Source organism: Bufo gargarizans, chromosome 7 (genome assembly GCF_014858855.1).
Source record: "Bufo gargarizans isolate SCDJY-AF-19 chromosome 7, ASM1485885v1, whole genome shotgun sequence".
NCBI classification, from domain to species: domain Eukaryota; kingdom Metazoa; phylum Chordata; class Amphibia; order Anura; family Bufonidae; genus Bufo; species Bufo gargarizans.
This window is the reverse complement of record NC_058086.1, coordinates 81,629,287-81,645,271: the sequence shown is the minus strand read 5'-3', so window position 1 is coordinate 81,645,271 and position 15,985 is coordinate 81,629,287. Positions and strand designations below refer to the sequence as shown.

Here is a 15,985-nt window from a genome sequence, read left to right as displayed (position 1 = left end):
GCAAAGGGGCCCAAATTCCTTTTAGGAGGGCATTTTCAGACATTTGGATCCCAGACTTCTTCTCACACTTTCGGGCCCCTAAAAAGCCAGGGCAGTATAAATACCCCACATGTGACCCCACTTTGGAAAGAAGACACCCCAAGGTATTCAATGAGGGGCCTGGCGAGTTCTTAGAAATTGTTTTTTTTTTTTTTGCATGAGTTAGCGGATATTGATTTTTTTTGTTTTTTTCTCAAAGTCTCACTTTCCGCTAACTTAGGACAAAAATTTCAATCTTTCATGGACTCAATATGCCCCTCACGGAATACCTTGGGGTGTCTTCTTTCCGAAATGGGGTCACATGTGGGGTATTTATACTGCCCTGGCTTTTTAGGGGCCCTAAAGCGTGAGAAGAAGTCTGGAATATAAATGTCTAAAAATGTTTACGCATTTGGATTCCGTGAGATCATGTGAGATTTTATTTTTTGACACAAGTTAGTGGAATATGAGACTTAGTAAGAAAAAACAAACACAAAAACAAACAAAAAATTTCCGCCCAAAAAAATGTCTGAATGGAGCCTTACAGGGGGGTGATCAATGACAGGGGGGTGATCACCCATATAGACTCCCTGATCACCCCCCTGTCATTGATCACCCCCCTGTAAGGCTCCATTCAGACGTCCGTATGATTTTTACGGATCCATGGATACATGGATCGGATCCGCAAAACACATGCGTACGTCTGAATGGAGCCTTACAGGGGGGTTATCAATGACAGGGGGTGATCAGGGTGATCACCCCCCTGTCACTGATCACCCCCCCTGTAAGGCTCCATTCAGACGTCCGCATGATTTTTACGGATCCATGGATACATGGATCGGATCCACAAAACACACGCGGACGTCTGAATGGAGCCTTACAGGGGGGTGATCAATGACAGTGGGGTGATCAGGGAGTGTATATGGGTGATCACCCCCTGTAAGGCTCCATTCAGACGTCCGCATGTGTTTTGTGGATCCGATCCATGTATCCATGGATTCGTAAAAATCATGCGGACATCTGAATGGAGCCTTACAGGGGGGTGATCAATGACAGGGGGTGATCAGGGAGTGTATATGCGTGATCACCTGCCTGTCATTGATCACCCCCCTGTAAGGCTCCATTCAGACGTCCGCATGTGTTTTGCGGATCGTATCCATGGATCCGTAAAAATCATGCGGACATCTGAATGGAGCCTTACAGGGGGGTGATCAATGACAGGGGGTGATCAGGGAGTGTATATGGGTGATCACCCCCCCCTGTCATTGATCACCCCCCTGTAAGGCTCCATTCAGACGTCCGTATGATTTTTACGGATACATGGATCGGATCCGCAAAACACATGCGGACGTCTGAATGGAGCCTTACAGGGGGGTGATCAATGACAGGGGGTGATCAGGGAGTGTATATGCGTGATCACCTGCCTGTCATTGATCACCCCCCTGTAAGGCTCCATTCAGACGTCCGCATGTGTTTTGCGGATCGTATCCATGGATCCGTAAAAATCATGCGGACATCTGAATGGAGCCTTACAGGGGGGTGATCAATGACAGGGGGTGATCAGGGAGTGTATATGGGTGATCACCCCCCCTGTCATTGATCACCCCCCTGTAAGGCTCCATTCAGACGTCCGTATGATTTTTACGGATACATGGATCGGATCCGCAAAACACATGCGGACGTCTGAATGGAGCCTTACAGGGGGGTGATCAATGACAGGGGGTGATCAGGGAGTGTATATGCGTGATCACCTGCCTGTCATTGATCACCCCCCTGTAAGGCTCCATTCAGACGTCCGCATGTGTTTTGCGGATCCGATCCATGTATCCGTGGATACGTAAAAATCATACGGACGTCTGAAAAACGGAGCCTGACAGGGGGGTGATCAATGACAGGGGGGGGTGGATCAATGACGGGGGGGGGGGTGGATCAATGACGGGGGGGGGTGGATCAATGACGGGGGGGGGGTGGATCAATGACGGGGGGGGGGGGGTGGATCAATGACGGGGGGGGGGTGGATCAATGACGGGGGGGGGGGGTGGATCAATGACGGGGGGGGGGGGTGGATCAATGACGGGGGGGGGGTGGATCAATGACGGGGGGGGGGTGGATCAATGACGGGGGGGGGGTGGATCAATGACGGGGGGGGGGGTGGATCAATGACGGGGGGGGGGGTGGATCAATGACGGGGGGGGGGGTGGATCAATGACGGGGGGGGGGGGTGGATCAATGACGGGGGGGGGGGTGGATCAATGACGGGGGGGGGGGGTGGATCAATGACGGGGGGGGGTGGATCAATGACGGGGGGGGGTGGATCAATGACGGGGGGGGGGGGGATCAATGACGGGGGGGGGGGGGTGATCAATGACGGGGGGTGGATCAATGACGGGGGGGGGGTGGATCAATGACGGGGGGGGGTGGATCAATGACGGGGGGGGGGGGATCAATGACGGGGGGGGGTGGATCAATGACGGGGGGGTGGATCAATGACGGGGGGGGGATCAATGACGGGGGGGGGGGTGGATCAATGACGGGGGGGGGGGTGGATCAATGACGGGGGGGGGTGGATCAATGACGGGGGGGGGGGGGGATCAATGACGGGGGGGGGGTGGATCAATGACGGGGGGGGGGGGGGTGGATCAATGACGGGGGGGGGGGTGGATCAATGACGGGGGGGGGGGGTGGATCAATGACGGGGGGGGGGGTGGATCAATGACGGGGGGGGGAGATCAATGACAGGGGGGTGATCAGGGAGTTTATATGGGGTGATCATGGGTGATCAGGGGTTCATAAAGGGTTAATAAGTGACGGGGGGGGGGGGGAGTGTAGTGTAGTGTTTGGTGCGACTTTACTGACCTACCTGTGTCTTCTGGTGGTCGATCCTAACAAAAGGGACCACCAGAGGACCAGGTAGGAGGTATATTAGACGCTGTTATCAAAACAGCGTCTAATATACCTGTTAGGGGTTAAAAATTCGGATCTCCAGCCTGCCAGCGAGCGATCGCCGCTGGCATGCTGGAGATCCACTCGCTTACCTTCCGTTCCTGTGAGCGCGCGCGCCTGTGTGCGCGCGTTCACAGGAAATCTCGGCTCTCGCGGGAGGACGCGTATATGCGTCCACCCAGAAGAGCAGGGCCGCCGGCAGGACGCAATCCTGCGTACGGCGGTCCTGGAGTGGTTAAGGGGCTCAATTATTTTTCCGAGTCTGGACGACCGGGTAAGCTCTTAGCTAGAATAATTTCACAACAAGATGAGAAAAATCAATCTATTATCTCGATCCGGAACGCAGAGGGGGAAACTATAACAGATCCAGAAGGAATTAGGAATACTGTTCTGCACGACTTTGCTCAGACATATAGTTCCTCTTCTGGTTTGTCATCTGAACTGGCGATGCGGTTCCTGGAGAAAATTCCACTCTGCACCCTAAATGAAGCCCAAATAGAATATCTGGAAGAGGAATTGTCTCTCTCGGAGCTGCAGGAGGCCCTCGGGTCTATCTCGGGGAACTCATCGCCAGGACTGGATGGCCTGCCATAATGAGGTTTACCGTAAGTATAGCGATGTGATACTCCCTCAGCTGTTAGAGGTTTTCTCCCAAGCAATACAGGGAGGGGGATTACCATACTCTATGATGGAGGCTCTCTTGTTTTAATTTTAAAAAAGGATAAAGACCCGGCAGAATTGAGCTCCTATAGACCAATCTCCCTACTAAACACCGATGTTAAGTTACTATCAAAAGTTCTGGCTAGGAGGCTTTCGCGGGTTATATCCACCATTATCCACCCAGATCAAAATGGCTTTATGCCAAAAAGGGGTACCCAGCATAACTTGCACAGATTTATGAATATTCAGTCCCCGGGAGGTGGTGCTAGCTCCATCCTGTCGTTGGACGCTACCAAAGCCTTCGACAGGGTGGAGTGGACTTTTCTCTGGGAGGTAATGAAAAAAAATGGGCTTTGGCCCAAAATTTATGGCAATGACTCAGTTGCTATACAACTCCCCAGTTGCCAGGGTCAGGATTAACGGGACTACGACAGAGAGATTTACCTTAGGAAGGGGCACCCGTCAAGGCTGTCCCCTTTCCCCCCTGCTATTTAATATTTACATTGAACCTTTAGCGGCTAGCATAAGGCAGGACCCGAAGGTGGCTGGTTTTGGCATAAAGGGGAAGCAGGATCGTGTATCACTTTACGCAGATGACATCTTGGTTTTAATTCATCAAACAGACACCACTCTCCCTCGTATAATGGACCTGGTTGGGCTTTTCTCCGATCCTTCTGGTTTGGAGATCAACTGGGATAAGACCGCTCTCCTTCCTATAGACGAGTTGCGTGGCGAATGGGATAACCAGCTAACGATCTCTGACTCAATAAAGTACCTGGGGATAACAGTTTCTGCCAAACCGCAGGAATATTTACAACTAAATTTGAATCCTCTGTTGATCAAGTTGAGGGCCAAAATTAAGATATGGCAAAAAAAATTGATTTCTAGAGCGGACAGAATTTCATTAATAAAAATGGTAGTACTGCCCCAGGTTCTTTACGTCCTGCGCAACTCGCCTGTATGGATCGCAGATAAGTATTTTAGATTGATAGAGCGGATGCTCAATGATTTAATATGGGGGAGGAAGCGCGTGAGACTGAAGGCACTCTATTTTTCTATGCCCTACAATCGGGGAGGTCTTAACCTCCCATATTTTAGGGGCTACTTTATGGCCTCCCAACTCTGTCTCTTTAATGACTGGGAAAATAGTCCTTTCTGCAGTAGAGTGGTGGAAGACTCAGGTTTTTCGGATTTTTTTACCGTACTGGAGTCTGATTATTTATCAAATACCCTGGGTGGGTACACAGTTTTCTGCAGAATGGCTAAAAAGACTTGGCTGGCCATAAGGAGTTGGTGCGGAGTTAAGGGATCACTCATCTGCACCCCACTATGGCATAACTCAAAGCTCCTTAATTTAAATGATTTAAGCTGCTGCCAGTATTGGAGGACCAAAAATGTTCAGTACCTACACCAAGTGGTCAGTGATGGACAAATATTGCCCCTCACGGAAGTAAAGCAAAGGGCAAATTTAGGGGAGGTGGCTTGGTATGCATATTTTCAACTGAGGTCAGCACTATTTTGCACTTTGAATAGTCACTTTTTTATTGATACTCCTGCATTTTTACACGATTTAATTTGCAAGAAAACTGACATGAGAATTAAAGTATCACATTGCTATAGGCACTTAATGAATAATTTTTTCTCGGATGTTCTCTCTCCAGGACAGAGAGCCTGGTCCTCTCTATTATCAGAGGTGGGCTCTCCAAACTGGGAGAGCATAGGGGAAAGCTTAAAGTTGGTCTCACATAATTTTAATCACATTGTTGTACAATTTAATATTTTGCACAAAATTTATGTGACACCCGTATGGTTACATAAAAGAGGATTTAGGGCCTCCTCTGACTGCCCACGTTGCGGCAATCCCGAGGCAGATCATCTACATCTGTTCTGGGACTGCTCAATGGTGAGTAGATACTGGAGTTTGGTCCAAAATAACTTGGCTAGTAAACTTAATATTGTCGTCCCTTTGTCCCCCAGGATATGGGTCCTGGGAGATCTATCGGAGGTTAATTATCAGCCTACAAAACGCCGATTGTTGATCAAGGTTATGTTTTTGGCTAGGCTCCTTATCACTAGATTATGGTTTTCCTCTTCCGCTCCAGACTGCAACAACTGGTTGGGCCTGGTTGAGAAAGTGAAAAGCTATGAAAAGATTTTGTACAAACAAAGAGGAGCATACCTAAAGTGGAATAAATTGTGGAAAGACTGGGACACGGTTAATTAATCAGGACCCCTTTCCTCCTTTTTTTTTTTTCTTCTTTTTTTTTTTTCCCTGCAAGGTGGGGGGGAGGGTGGGTGGGGGTGGGGTGGGCGAAGATCCTATGAGTCTGGTCTCTTCTATGCGTATTGTATTGGAGTAAGAATATGAAGACATACTGGAGTATCGGAGTATCTCTAGGAATGCTGAAGGAGGGCAGGATCCTCCGGCATTAAATAATGGAAAAAAAAAGTTCTTCTTTGTTTAAGTTTTGGATGTCGGGCGAATCCTGCTACTCTTTTCAGCAAGAGATCTCCACTTGATTCTTAATGTCTACATAATTTTGGACATTTTTAGGAAACCATTGTCATTCATGTTCATAAATTAGAATTGACGGACTTATGGATTTTATAATATTATAAATGCAATATGGATATAAATTTTTGTATTATAATAATAAAATATTTAATAAAAAAAAAAAATCTGGACGGATCCGTTTGCCTCCGCACGACAGATCCATTTGCCTCCGCAAGCAGCGTTCGGGTGTCCGCCTGCTGAGCGGAAGGGAGGCCAAACGCTGCCAGACTGATGCATTCTGAGCGGATCCGCATCCGCTCAGAATGCAATAGGGCAGTACGGATGCGTTCGGCGCCGCTTGTGTGAGCGGAGCACCCAACGCTAATGTGAAAGTAGCCTTATTCGCATCAAAATGAAATGCAAAGGTCAACCGATTTTGCTCCCTAAATCCCAGGGAAAATCCATGGGTGGTAGATGCCTTTTCAGTAAAATGGAACTGGAACCTAGCATACGTGTCTTCCCCCCCCCCCCCTTCCTTCATGGGCATTAATACGCAAGGTGCTTCAGAAAATCCTCAGTTACAGTGATTCTAATTACCCCATATTGGCCCAAGCAAACTTGGTTTCCCATCCTGAGAAATCTATACTTGGAAGATCCATGGCTGATTCCTATCCAGGAGAAGATTCTCAAAGGGTCCAATCTTGCATTAAAACCCGGTTCTCTTCCTTCAAGCTATCTGCTTGGATCCTGAAAGCGAGATCCTAAGGAGCAGGGACCTCTCAAATTCAGTAATTGATACCCTAAAAGCCAGCAGGAAAAAAAGTTACAAAGTTCTAAAAATCTGGGGAAAGAGTTTACAGATTATATCCTCTCCCTCCGTACAAAAAAATCTTGGTTTTTACAAGGAGGCCTAGACTTAGGCCTAGTACCCTTTCTTTTTTTTTTTTTTTTTTTTTTTAAGGTACAAATATCATCCTTGGGGGGCCTTCTACAACACTAACCTAGCAAACCATAGATGGGTTAGAAGATATTTATTAAAGCTGCTTCTAGGCTTAGACCTTCCTTAAAGCCTAATGCACTGCTACACCCTATTTCCCGAGTCCTTAAGGACACAGGACATACCGGTACGTCCTGACTTAAAATCGGGATTCCGGCGCCGCGGGGGTTAATCTGAACGGGATGCCGGCTGAAATCATTCAGCTGGCATCCCGTAACAACGCGGGGGGGGGGGGGGAGGGTTTGGTCATTCTGCGTTTCCGGTCCATTTGGGTGTCCTGTGACCCGATGAACCGGAAAGACTGCGATCGGTGGTGTAATTATACACCACCAATCGCAGTCCGAAGATTTGGAGAGGCGGTGCTGGCCCTGGTGCTGAACGCCGCTGTCCAGGGTGTTGATTGGTGCAGGGGAGAGAGGCGCAAGATTCAAACTTCCTGCGCTCCTCTCTCCCCTCCTCTTCCTGTCCAGCACCCTGACCGTGCAGCACCAGCTCCTGTGTCCCCCTAATCGCCATCCATCACCCTCCTGCACCCATCGCCACCCAGGTAGGTTAGGGTCAGTGAGGGAGAGGCACCGTTAGGCAGGGAAAGAAGGGAAAAGTAAGTTAGGAAAAAAAAATAGAAAAAGTACTTTTATTCCAAACTTCCATCTATCAGAGTGTGTCACAAGAGGGGGATACGGAAGGACACCACCACTCAATGTGACACGTGCCCCGATCATCCGGGCCTCTGCGTTATCGATTGCTTCAGGGAGTATCACACTTCCATGGAGTACTACATTTTTATAATCCCCAACAGTCCACTAGAGAACATAAAAAAACTATGGCTCTCAGACTTTGGAGACACGGAAACAATTTTTCTTTCCCCAAAGAATATTAGTTTTAGTGCAGGCATCCTCAAACTGCGGCCCTCCAGATGTTGTAAAACTATAACTCCCAGCATGCCCAGACAACCTACAGCCATCAGCAGGGCATGGTGGGAATTGTAGTTTTACAACATCTGGAGGGCCGCAGTTTTAGGATGCCTGCTTAGTGTCTCCAAAGTCTGAGAGCCATACATATTGGGCATCGTCGCGTGCGTAAAAGTCGTCGCTATAAAAATAACTTTTGACCAAACGCCTCGGATGAACAGTGTTAAAAATATAAAATAAAAACTGTGCCAAAACACCAATTTTTGGGCAAAATTTCCATTTGAATCCATTTTGCCGGTAATAAAGCAAGGGTTAACAGCCAAACAAAACTAAATATTTATTGCCCCGATTCTGTAGTTTGCAGAAACACCCCATATGTGGTCGTACATGGCTGTATAGCCGCACGGCAGGGCCTAGAACGAAGGGAACTCCATACGATTTCTGGAAGGCAGATTTTGATGGACTTTTTTTTTTTTTTTTTGACACCATGTCCCATTAGAAGCCCCCCCTGATGTAGCCTAGACTAGAAACTCCAAAAAAGTGACCCCATCTAAGAAACTACACCCCTCAAGGTATTCAAAAGTTACTTTACAAACTATGTTAACCCTTTAGGTGTTCCACAAAACTAAATAGCGAATGTAGAAACAATTTTAGAATTTAATTATTTTGTTACATTGCCTCAAAAAAGAGTAATATAGAGCAACCAAAAATCAAATTTACCCCAAAAATAGTCCCAAAACAACAACCACCTTATCCCGTAGTTTCCTAGGTGGGGTCACTTTTATGGAGTTTCTACTCTAGGGGTGCATCAGGGGGCTTGAAAGGGTACATGGTGTAAATAAACCAGTCCAGCAAAATCTGCCTTCCAAAAACCATATGACGTTCCCCTTCTATGTCCTGCCGTTTAGCCAAATAGTAGTTTACGACCACGTATGGGGTGTTTCTGCAAACTACAGAATCAGGGCAGCCCATTTTGAGTTTTGTTTGGCTGTTAATCCATTTTTTCCAGTAAGGGTTAAAATGGAAAATTTTCCAAAAAATAGAAATTTCAAAATTGTTTCTCCATCTGCCATTAACTCTTGTGGAACACCTAAAGGGTTAACAAAGTTTGTAAACCCAGTTTTGAATACCTTGAGGGGTGTACTTTCTTAGATTGAGTCACTTTTTTGAAATTTCTATTCTAGGGGTGCAACAGGGGGCTTCAAATGGGACATGGTATAAACAAAACCAGTCCTGCAAAATCTGCCTTCCAAAACCCATATGGCGTTCCCCTCCTTCTATGTGCTACCGTTCGGCCAAACAGTAGTTTACGACCACATATGGGGGGTTTTTGCAAACTACAGAATCAGAGCAACCCATATTGAGTTTTGTTTGGCAGTTAACCCCTGTTTTACTCCTGGACAAAATTGATTATATTGAAAAAATTTCCCAAAAAATAGAAATTTCTAAATTGTTTCTCCATCTGCCATTAACTCTTGTGGAAGACCTAAAGGGTTAATAAAGTTTGAAAAAACAGTTTTGAATACCTTGAGGGGTGTAGTTTCTAGAATGGGGTCATTTTTGGGAGGTTTCTATTATCTAAGCCTCACAATATGACTTCAAACCTGAACTGGTCCATAAAAAGTGTGATTTTTGAAGATTTCTGAAAAATTTCAAAATTTGCTTCTAAACTTCTAAGCCTTGTAACATCCCCCAAAAATAAAATATCATTCCCAAAATGCTACAAACATGAAGTAGACATATGGGGAATGTAAAGTCATCACAATTTTTGGGGGTATTACTATGTATTACAGAAGTAGAGAAACTGAAACTTTGAAGTGTGCTAATTTTTCCAAAATTTTGGTAAAATTTTTATTTTTTTTATGCAAAAAAATGAACTTTTTGGAGCCAATTTTAGCAGTGTCATGAAGTACAATATGTGACGAAAAAACTATCTCAGAACGGCCTGGGTAAGTCAAAGCGTTTTAAAGTTATGAGCACTTAAAGTGACACTGGTCAGATTTGCAAAAAATGGCCTGGTCCTTAAGGTGAAATAGGGCCGTGTCCTTAAGGGGTTAAGGCACACTCTACTAGAGCTATGGCCTCCTCTTGGGCAGAAAAGGCTGGGGTATCTCTCGCTATCAAATATGCAGGGCTGCAACCTGGTCTAGCATTAATACTTTCATTAGACACTACCGACTGAACTTTTTGGCTGCAGCAGATTTGGCATTTGGCCAAAGAGTGTTGCAAGCAGTTGCCCCCCCCCACTTAGTAATCTGTTCTCATCCGTAGGTGGATAAAATAGAATTACCAGAAAGTCTAATTACGGTTTTTCCATTTCCTTGAATCCACCATGATGGCTAATATATTCCCTCCCATAAAAATGTTGTAGATTATGAGTATTACACAAACAAAAAATAAATAAAATCTTATGCTATGTGTCATCCACAGATCCCCTCCATAAGTGTCTCTGTAGTGAATGACCCTCAATACAAGGGGTGGGGGTCGCATCTGGTTTTATAATGACAGCGGGGCCCGTGCAGTGACTGTATTCTACTACATGGGCCCCGCTCACTGTATAATCGTATCTGTATTCTGTAATAGTTAATTATGTATATACCGGTAATCGCTTAATCAGCACTACTTACAACTACAAGCGCTCGGTAGGTAGCAGGGATGACGGGCGCTGGCAGCATGAGTCACTACGTCATGCGCCCACGGCGCCTGCTTCATTCAAAGCGTGGGCGGCGCCGGTGAGTGACGCCCCGCCCGTCCTCCCGGCCTGCCTCCTCCCTCCTCTCTGCTACCTACCGAGCGCTTGTAGTTGTAAGTAGCGCTGATTATGCGATTACCGGTATATACATAATTAACTACTACAGATACGATTATACAGTGAGCGGGGCCCGTGTAGTAGAATACAGTCACTGCACGGGCCCCGCTGTCGTTATAATTGCAGATGCCGGACCCCAGCCCCTCCTCCCTCACAGCTGATACACCTGCCGCAATGCCGCGCGGCGGGTGTATCATTGAAAATACTGCAAAATCGGCAGCATTCGCCCCATAAGACGCACTGCTATTTCCCCCCCACTTTCCCTGGTATATATGTGTGTATGTGCCTTCACTCTGCGGTCCAGCTCACCCCAAACCATCTCGATTGAGTTCAGGTCCGGTGACTGTGGAGGCCAGGTCATCTGGCGCAGCACCCAATCGCTATCCTTCATGGTCAAATAGCCCTTACACAGCCTGGGGGTGTGTTTGGGGTCATTGTCCTGTTGAAAAATAAATGATGATCCAACTAAACGCAAACAGGATGGAATAGCATGCCGCTGCAAGATGCTGTGGTAGCCATGCTGGTTCAGTATGCCTTCAATTTTGAATAAATCCCCAACAGTGTCACCAGCAAAGCACCCCCACACCATCACACCTCCTCCTCCATGCTTCACGGTGGGAACCAGGCATGTAGAGTCCATCCGTTCACCTTTTCTGCGTCGCACAAAGACACAGTGGTTGGAACCAAAGATCTCAAATTTGGACTCATCAGACCAAAGCACAGATTTCCACTGGTCTAATGTCCATTCCTTGTGTTCTTTAGCCCAAACAAGTCTCTTCTGCTTGTTGCCTGTCCTTAGCAGTGGTTTCCTAGCAGATATTCTACCATGAAGGCCTGATTCACACAGTCTCCTCTTAACAGTTGTTCTAGAGATGTCTGCTGTGGCATTGACCTTGTCTCTAATCTGAGCTGCTGTTAACCTGCGATTTCTGAGGCTGGTGACTTGGATGAACTTATCCTCCGCAGCAGAAGTGACTTCCTTTCCTGGGGCGTGGTGTGTGTGGTTTATATATAAAAAAATAAAATAAATGCGGCTGCTTGGGGCTGATCTGATATGGGGGCTGATGAGAGGCATGGGGCTCTTATCTGAGGTCTGGGGTCTTAACATTGGGGGTCTGATTGGGGCTGTCAGCTGAGGGCTGATTGGTGGTCTGACCTGATGTGTAATGAAAAAAAAATATCTTATTGTCCTCTAAAAAAGTATCTTATGTGGCAAAAAATACAGTACACCCCTCAAGTTGTTCAAAACAGATTAAACACAGCAAGGGTTAACAGCTGAACTAAACTCAATATCTATTACCCTTAATCTGCAGTTTAGAGAAACACTGCATATGTGGTGGTAAACTGCTGTTAGAGCGCATGGCAGGGTGCAGAAGAAAAGGAGCGCCATATGGTTTTTGTAGGGCAGATTTTGCTGGACTTGTTTTTAGACACCATGTCCCATTAGAAGCCCCCCTATGCACTCCTGCAGAAGAAACTCCCAAAAAGTGACCCTCCTTTTGCAAACCACGGGATAAGGGGACAGTTTTTTTTTTTTTAAATCAGATCTTTTTTATTGAAAAATGTATAATGTAAATACACATTATTACATGTCACAAACAAATATGACATAAAGACTCATTATCCAGCAAATCTGGTAACACACAGGGTACCAAGCCATGAGTAATAATCAAATTTCAGCCCAACTCCCTGTCCCGCCCCACCTTAACGTACACAATACACAGGCGCACTATTTTATATATCTTCCTATGCAGACGTCGAGACGACAGCCACGGTTCCCATAATTTTTCAAATTTTGCTGGGCATCCACGCTTCTGGTATACCATCCATTCATAGCTTAACATTGTGTCAACAGCACTTAGGAATTCGCCTAGGGTTGGCGGCGCTGCCTGTATCCAGTGCAGAGCGATCAACTTTCTAGCAACATATAACAGCTATTTTATGCACCTGACTAGTGGCCAATTCAGATACGTATCCCAACACACACACTTTCGGATCAGGCGGTATCCGTACCTTGTAAACGTCCTGTATCGTCTGAGATACGATCTCCCAGTATCTCCCTAACCTCTCGCACGTCCACAGCATATGCAACAAATCAGCAGAAGCCATAGAGCACCTTGGACATTCATCCGTGGGTCTAAACCCTATGCGAAACCAAAAAAAACGGTGTCTTGTAGACCCTATGGACAATGAACAGTTGCGAGAGTTTACGCCCTTCACTCAAGGAAGAGAGAGATATCACCTCCAGTATGTCAGACCATTGGTCGTCAGTTAGCTCACCAACATCCTTCACCCATTTACTTTTAGCCACAAGCGGATGCGACCGTAGAAACTTATCAAGCAGCAGCTTGTATATACATGAGATCATACCTCTCCTTGCCCCCCTGGACAGAATCTGGTGCAATGCAGCATCTCTCCCTTCCATCACAGTCGTACCTTTTAAATGTGGAGTTGTACGCGTGTCTCACCTGAAGATATTTATAAAAATGTGTTCTAGGTAGGTCATACAACTCCTGAAATCTGGTAAAGGACATGAACTCCTTTTCTTCCAGAAGGTGGCCCAACCTCAGAATACCCTTCCTTTTCCACGCCCCAAAATCAGACAGAGAGAGGAATTCCGGCAGCACGGGATTATCCCACTATGGAGTGTATTCGGTGTTGCCGACAACCCCCCTCAAGAGCTTAACCCTGTTCCACACGGAATGCATCAAGTAACCCAAATCTCCCAACAGACCATTCTTCCCAGCTCCTCTAGTCTCAAGAATCAGCAATAGGTCCTTAGATGACAGACAATGCTGAAACAACTGACACGACACCTCATTCGACTCCAGTTCTATCCACCCTTTAAAATGTTGGCATTGTGCGGCCAGGAAGTATACCCAGGGGTTTGGCACTGCAAGGCCCCCTTCCGTCTTAGGATACTGCAGCGTTTCGAGCCAATTCTGAGATTGGCTCTTCCCGCCACCGACAGGTACAGTTTACACCATGCCTTAGCTTTGTTTCGAAATTTACCAACCAACGGGTCGAAGTTAAGGCGCACAAAGTCCTGGATTCTAGGGGATATATGGATACCCAAATACTTGAAGGACGCTACACATGGAATACTTCTGTCTCTCACTGTCTGCGACTGCCCCTGCCCGTCCAGCAGCATAATTGCCGATTTACTCCAGTTAATAGTCAGACCCGACAGGGCACCGAAGCAGTCAATAATTTTCATAGCCGCTTCCAAAGATGGACCAGTGTCCCCTAAAAAAAGCAAAGTGTCGTCGGGACAGTTTCATTAGTACTATTTTAGAGTACATATGAACGCTCAATGGCTGTTCTGGCAGTTTTTAATTCGTTTTTTTTACGATGTTCATCTGACAGGTTAGATCATGTGATATTTATTGAACTTATTTTTTTTTTTTATTTAACATTTTTTATTTTCGGGGGGTTTTACAGAATGAAGCATTTTTTGGGGGGAAAAAAAGGATTTCGTGTTTCTTATAGCCCTATATTTAATTATATTATTTTTTTTATGGCAATCACGTGGTAAAAGTAACATGATCTTTTTATATATAAGGTCGTTGCGGATGCAGCGATACCACGATACTAAATGTGTAGTGTCCTTTTATTCCTTTAAAATCCAGTGGATCTGGCTCTACAATACACTTGGCCTGATCAGGCTCAGATATAACATGGCAAGCCAGATGTTTGTTTAGACCATGGTAACAATCGGGACTCCTCCACAGCATCACAGTGGCCCAATGAGGGAGGGAGCTGCCTCCCTCTGTAACCCCATTCATACAGCACCAATGTCCGACATTTCAAGCCGTGTGTCATCTGTAATGTTACATCCTGAACGGGTGGAACGGCGCTTTTTACAAGGTTCTGATCACCACAGTCTCGGACTGTGGGGATCAAAACTTCTTGCCAACGGGTAAATCCTCTGATTGTACAGACTAGCCAATCAATTAGAGAAACCACTGGCTCAAGGCCGCCCTGGTTGGTCTCAAGCCGGCTAGCTGTGTGTAACAGCCAGGATCTCTGCATTGTCACCATGTCTGTAGACATGGTGACAGATGGCTGCCAAGAGGAACCTGTATGTCATGGCTTAAGGGGTTAAACGAATGGCAGTTAACTTGTTCTATTGTCGATCAGTGTGTGTTATGCCCCCCCCCCCCCCGCATTTGGTTGTGTTAAAGGAACCTTCAACGTTTATAGAAGGTTAATACAGCAAAATACTAATGAAAATCTTCTGTTTCTTTTAGCATGCATTCCATTTCCACTGCATCTCTCGTTGGTTAAAAACTCGTCAGGTCTGCCCACTTGATAACAGAGAATGGGAATTTCAAAAGTAAGTGAAATATTGTGTACAGTACCAGTCAAAAGTTTGTCCATGTTTTTTCTTCTTGGCTTTGTTTTCCTATATTGTAGGTTCGTATTGAAGACATGAAAACGATGAAGGAACGTACAGTCGGGTCCATAAATATTTGGACATCAACACAACACTTTTTTTTTTTTTTTGTCTCTATACACCCTGGATGTCAAACTCATGGCCCTCCAGATGTTGCAAAACTACAACTCCCATCATTCCCTGATAGCTGTAGTATGCCCAGGCATGATGGGAGTTGTAGTTTTGCAACAGCTGGAGGGCCTCGAGTTTGACATCCCTGCTATACACCACTGCAATGGATTTGAAATGAAACTAACTATGTGTGTATTAACTGCAGACTGTCCTCTTTAATTTGAGGGCATTTACATCCAAATCAGGTGAACGGTGTAGGAATTACAACAGTTTGCATATGTGCCTCCCACTTGTTAAGGGACCAAAAGTAATGGGACAGAATAATGATCATAAATCAAACTTTCACTTTTTAATACTTGGTTGTAAATCCTTTGCAGTCAATTACAGCCTGAAGTCTGGAACTCGTAGAAATCACCAGACTCTGGTTTTCATCCCTGGTGATGCTTTGCCAGGTCTCTACTGCAACAATCTTCAGTTCCTGCTTGTTCTTGGCGCACTTTCCCTTCAGTTTTGTCTTCAACAAGTGAAATGTATGCTCAACCGGATTCAGGTCAGGTGATTTGACTTGGCCATTGAATAAGATTCCACTTTTTCCATTAAAAAAACTCTTTGGCTTTGGGTCATTGTTCATCTGCACTGTGAAGCA

General features: G+C 46.0%; 1 protein-coding gene across 2 annotated transcripts in view; it reads left to right on the top strand.

Moving 5' to 3' along the window:
* Positions 1 to 15,985, top strand: part of RBX1 (ring-box 1) — a 69,950-nt gene that overhangs the window by 40,292 nt on the left and 13,673 nt on the right. The window contains exon 4 of one of the 2 annotated variants that reach the window (XM_044301592.1): positions 15,083 to 15,168. In XM_044301592.1, the coding sequence (XP_044157527.1) occupies positions 15,083 to 15,168 (86 nt within the window). Of the gene's footprint in view, positions 1 to 15,082; positions 15,173 to 15,985 lie in introns of those variants that run through there. The other variant, XM_044301593.1, reaches the window with a different exon arrangement.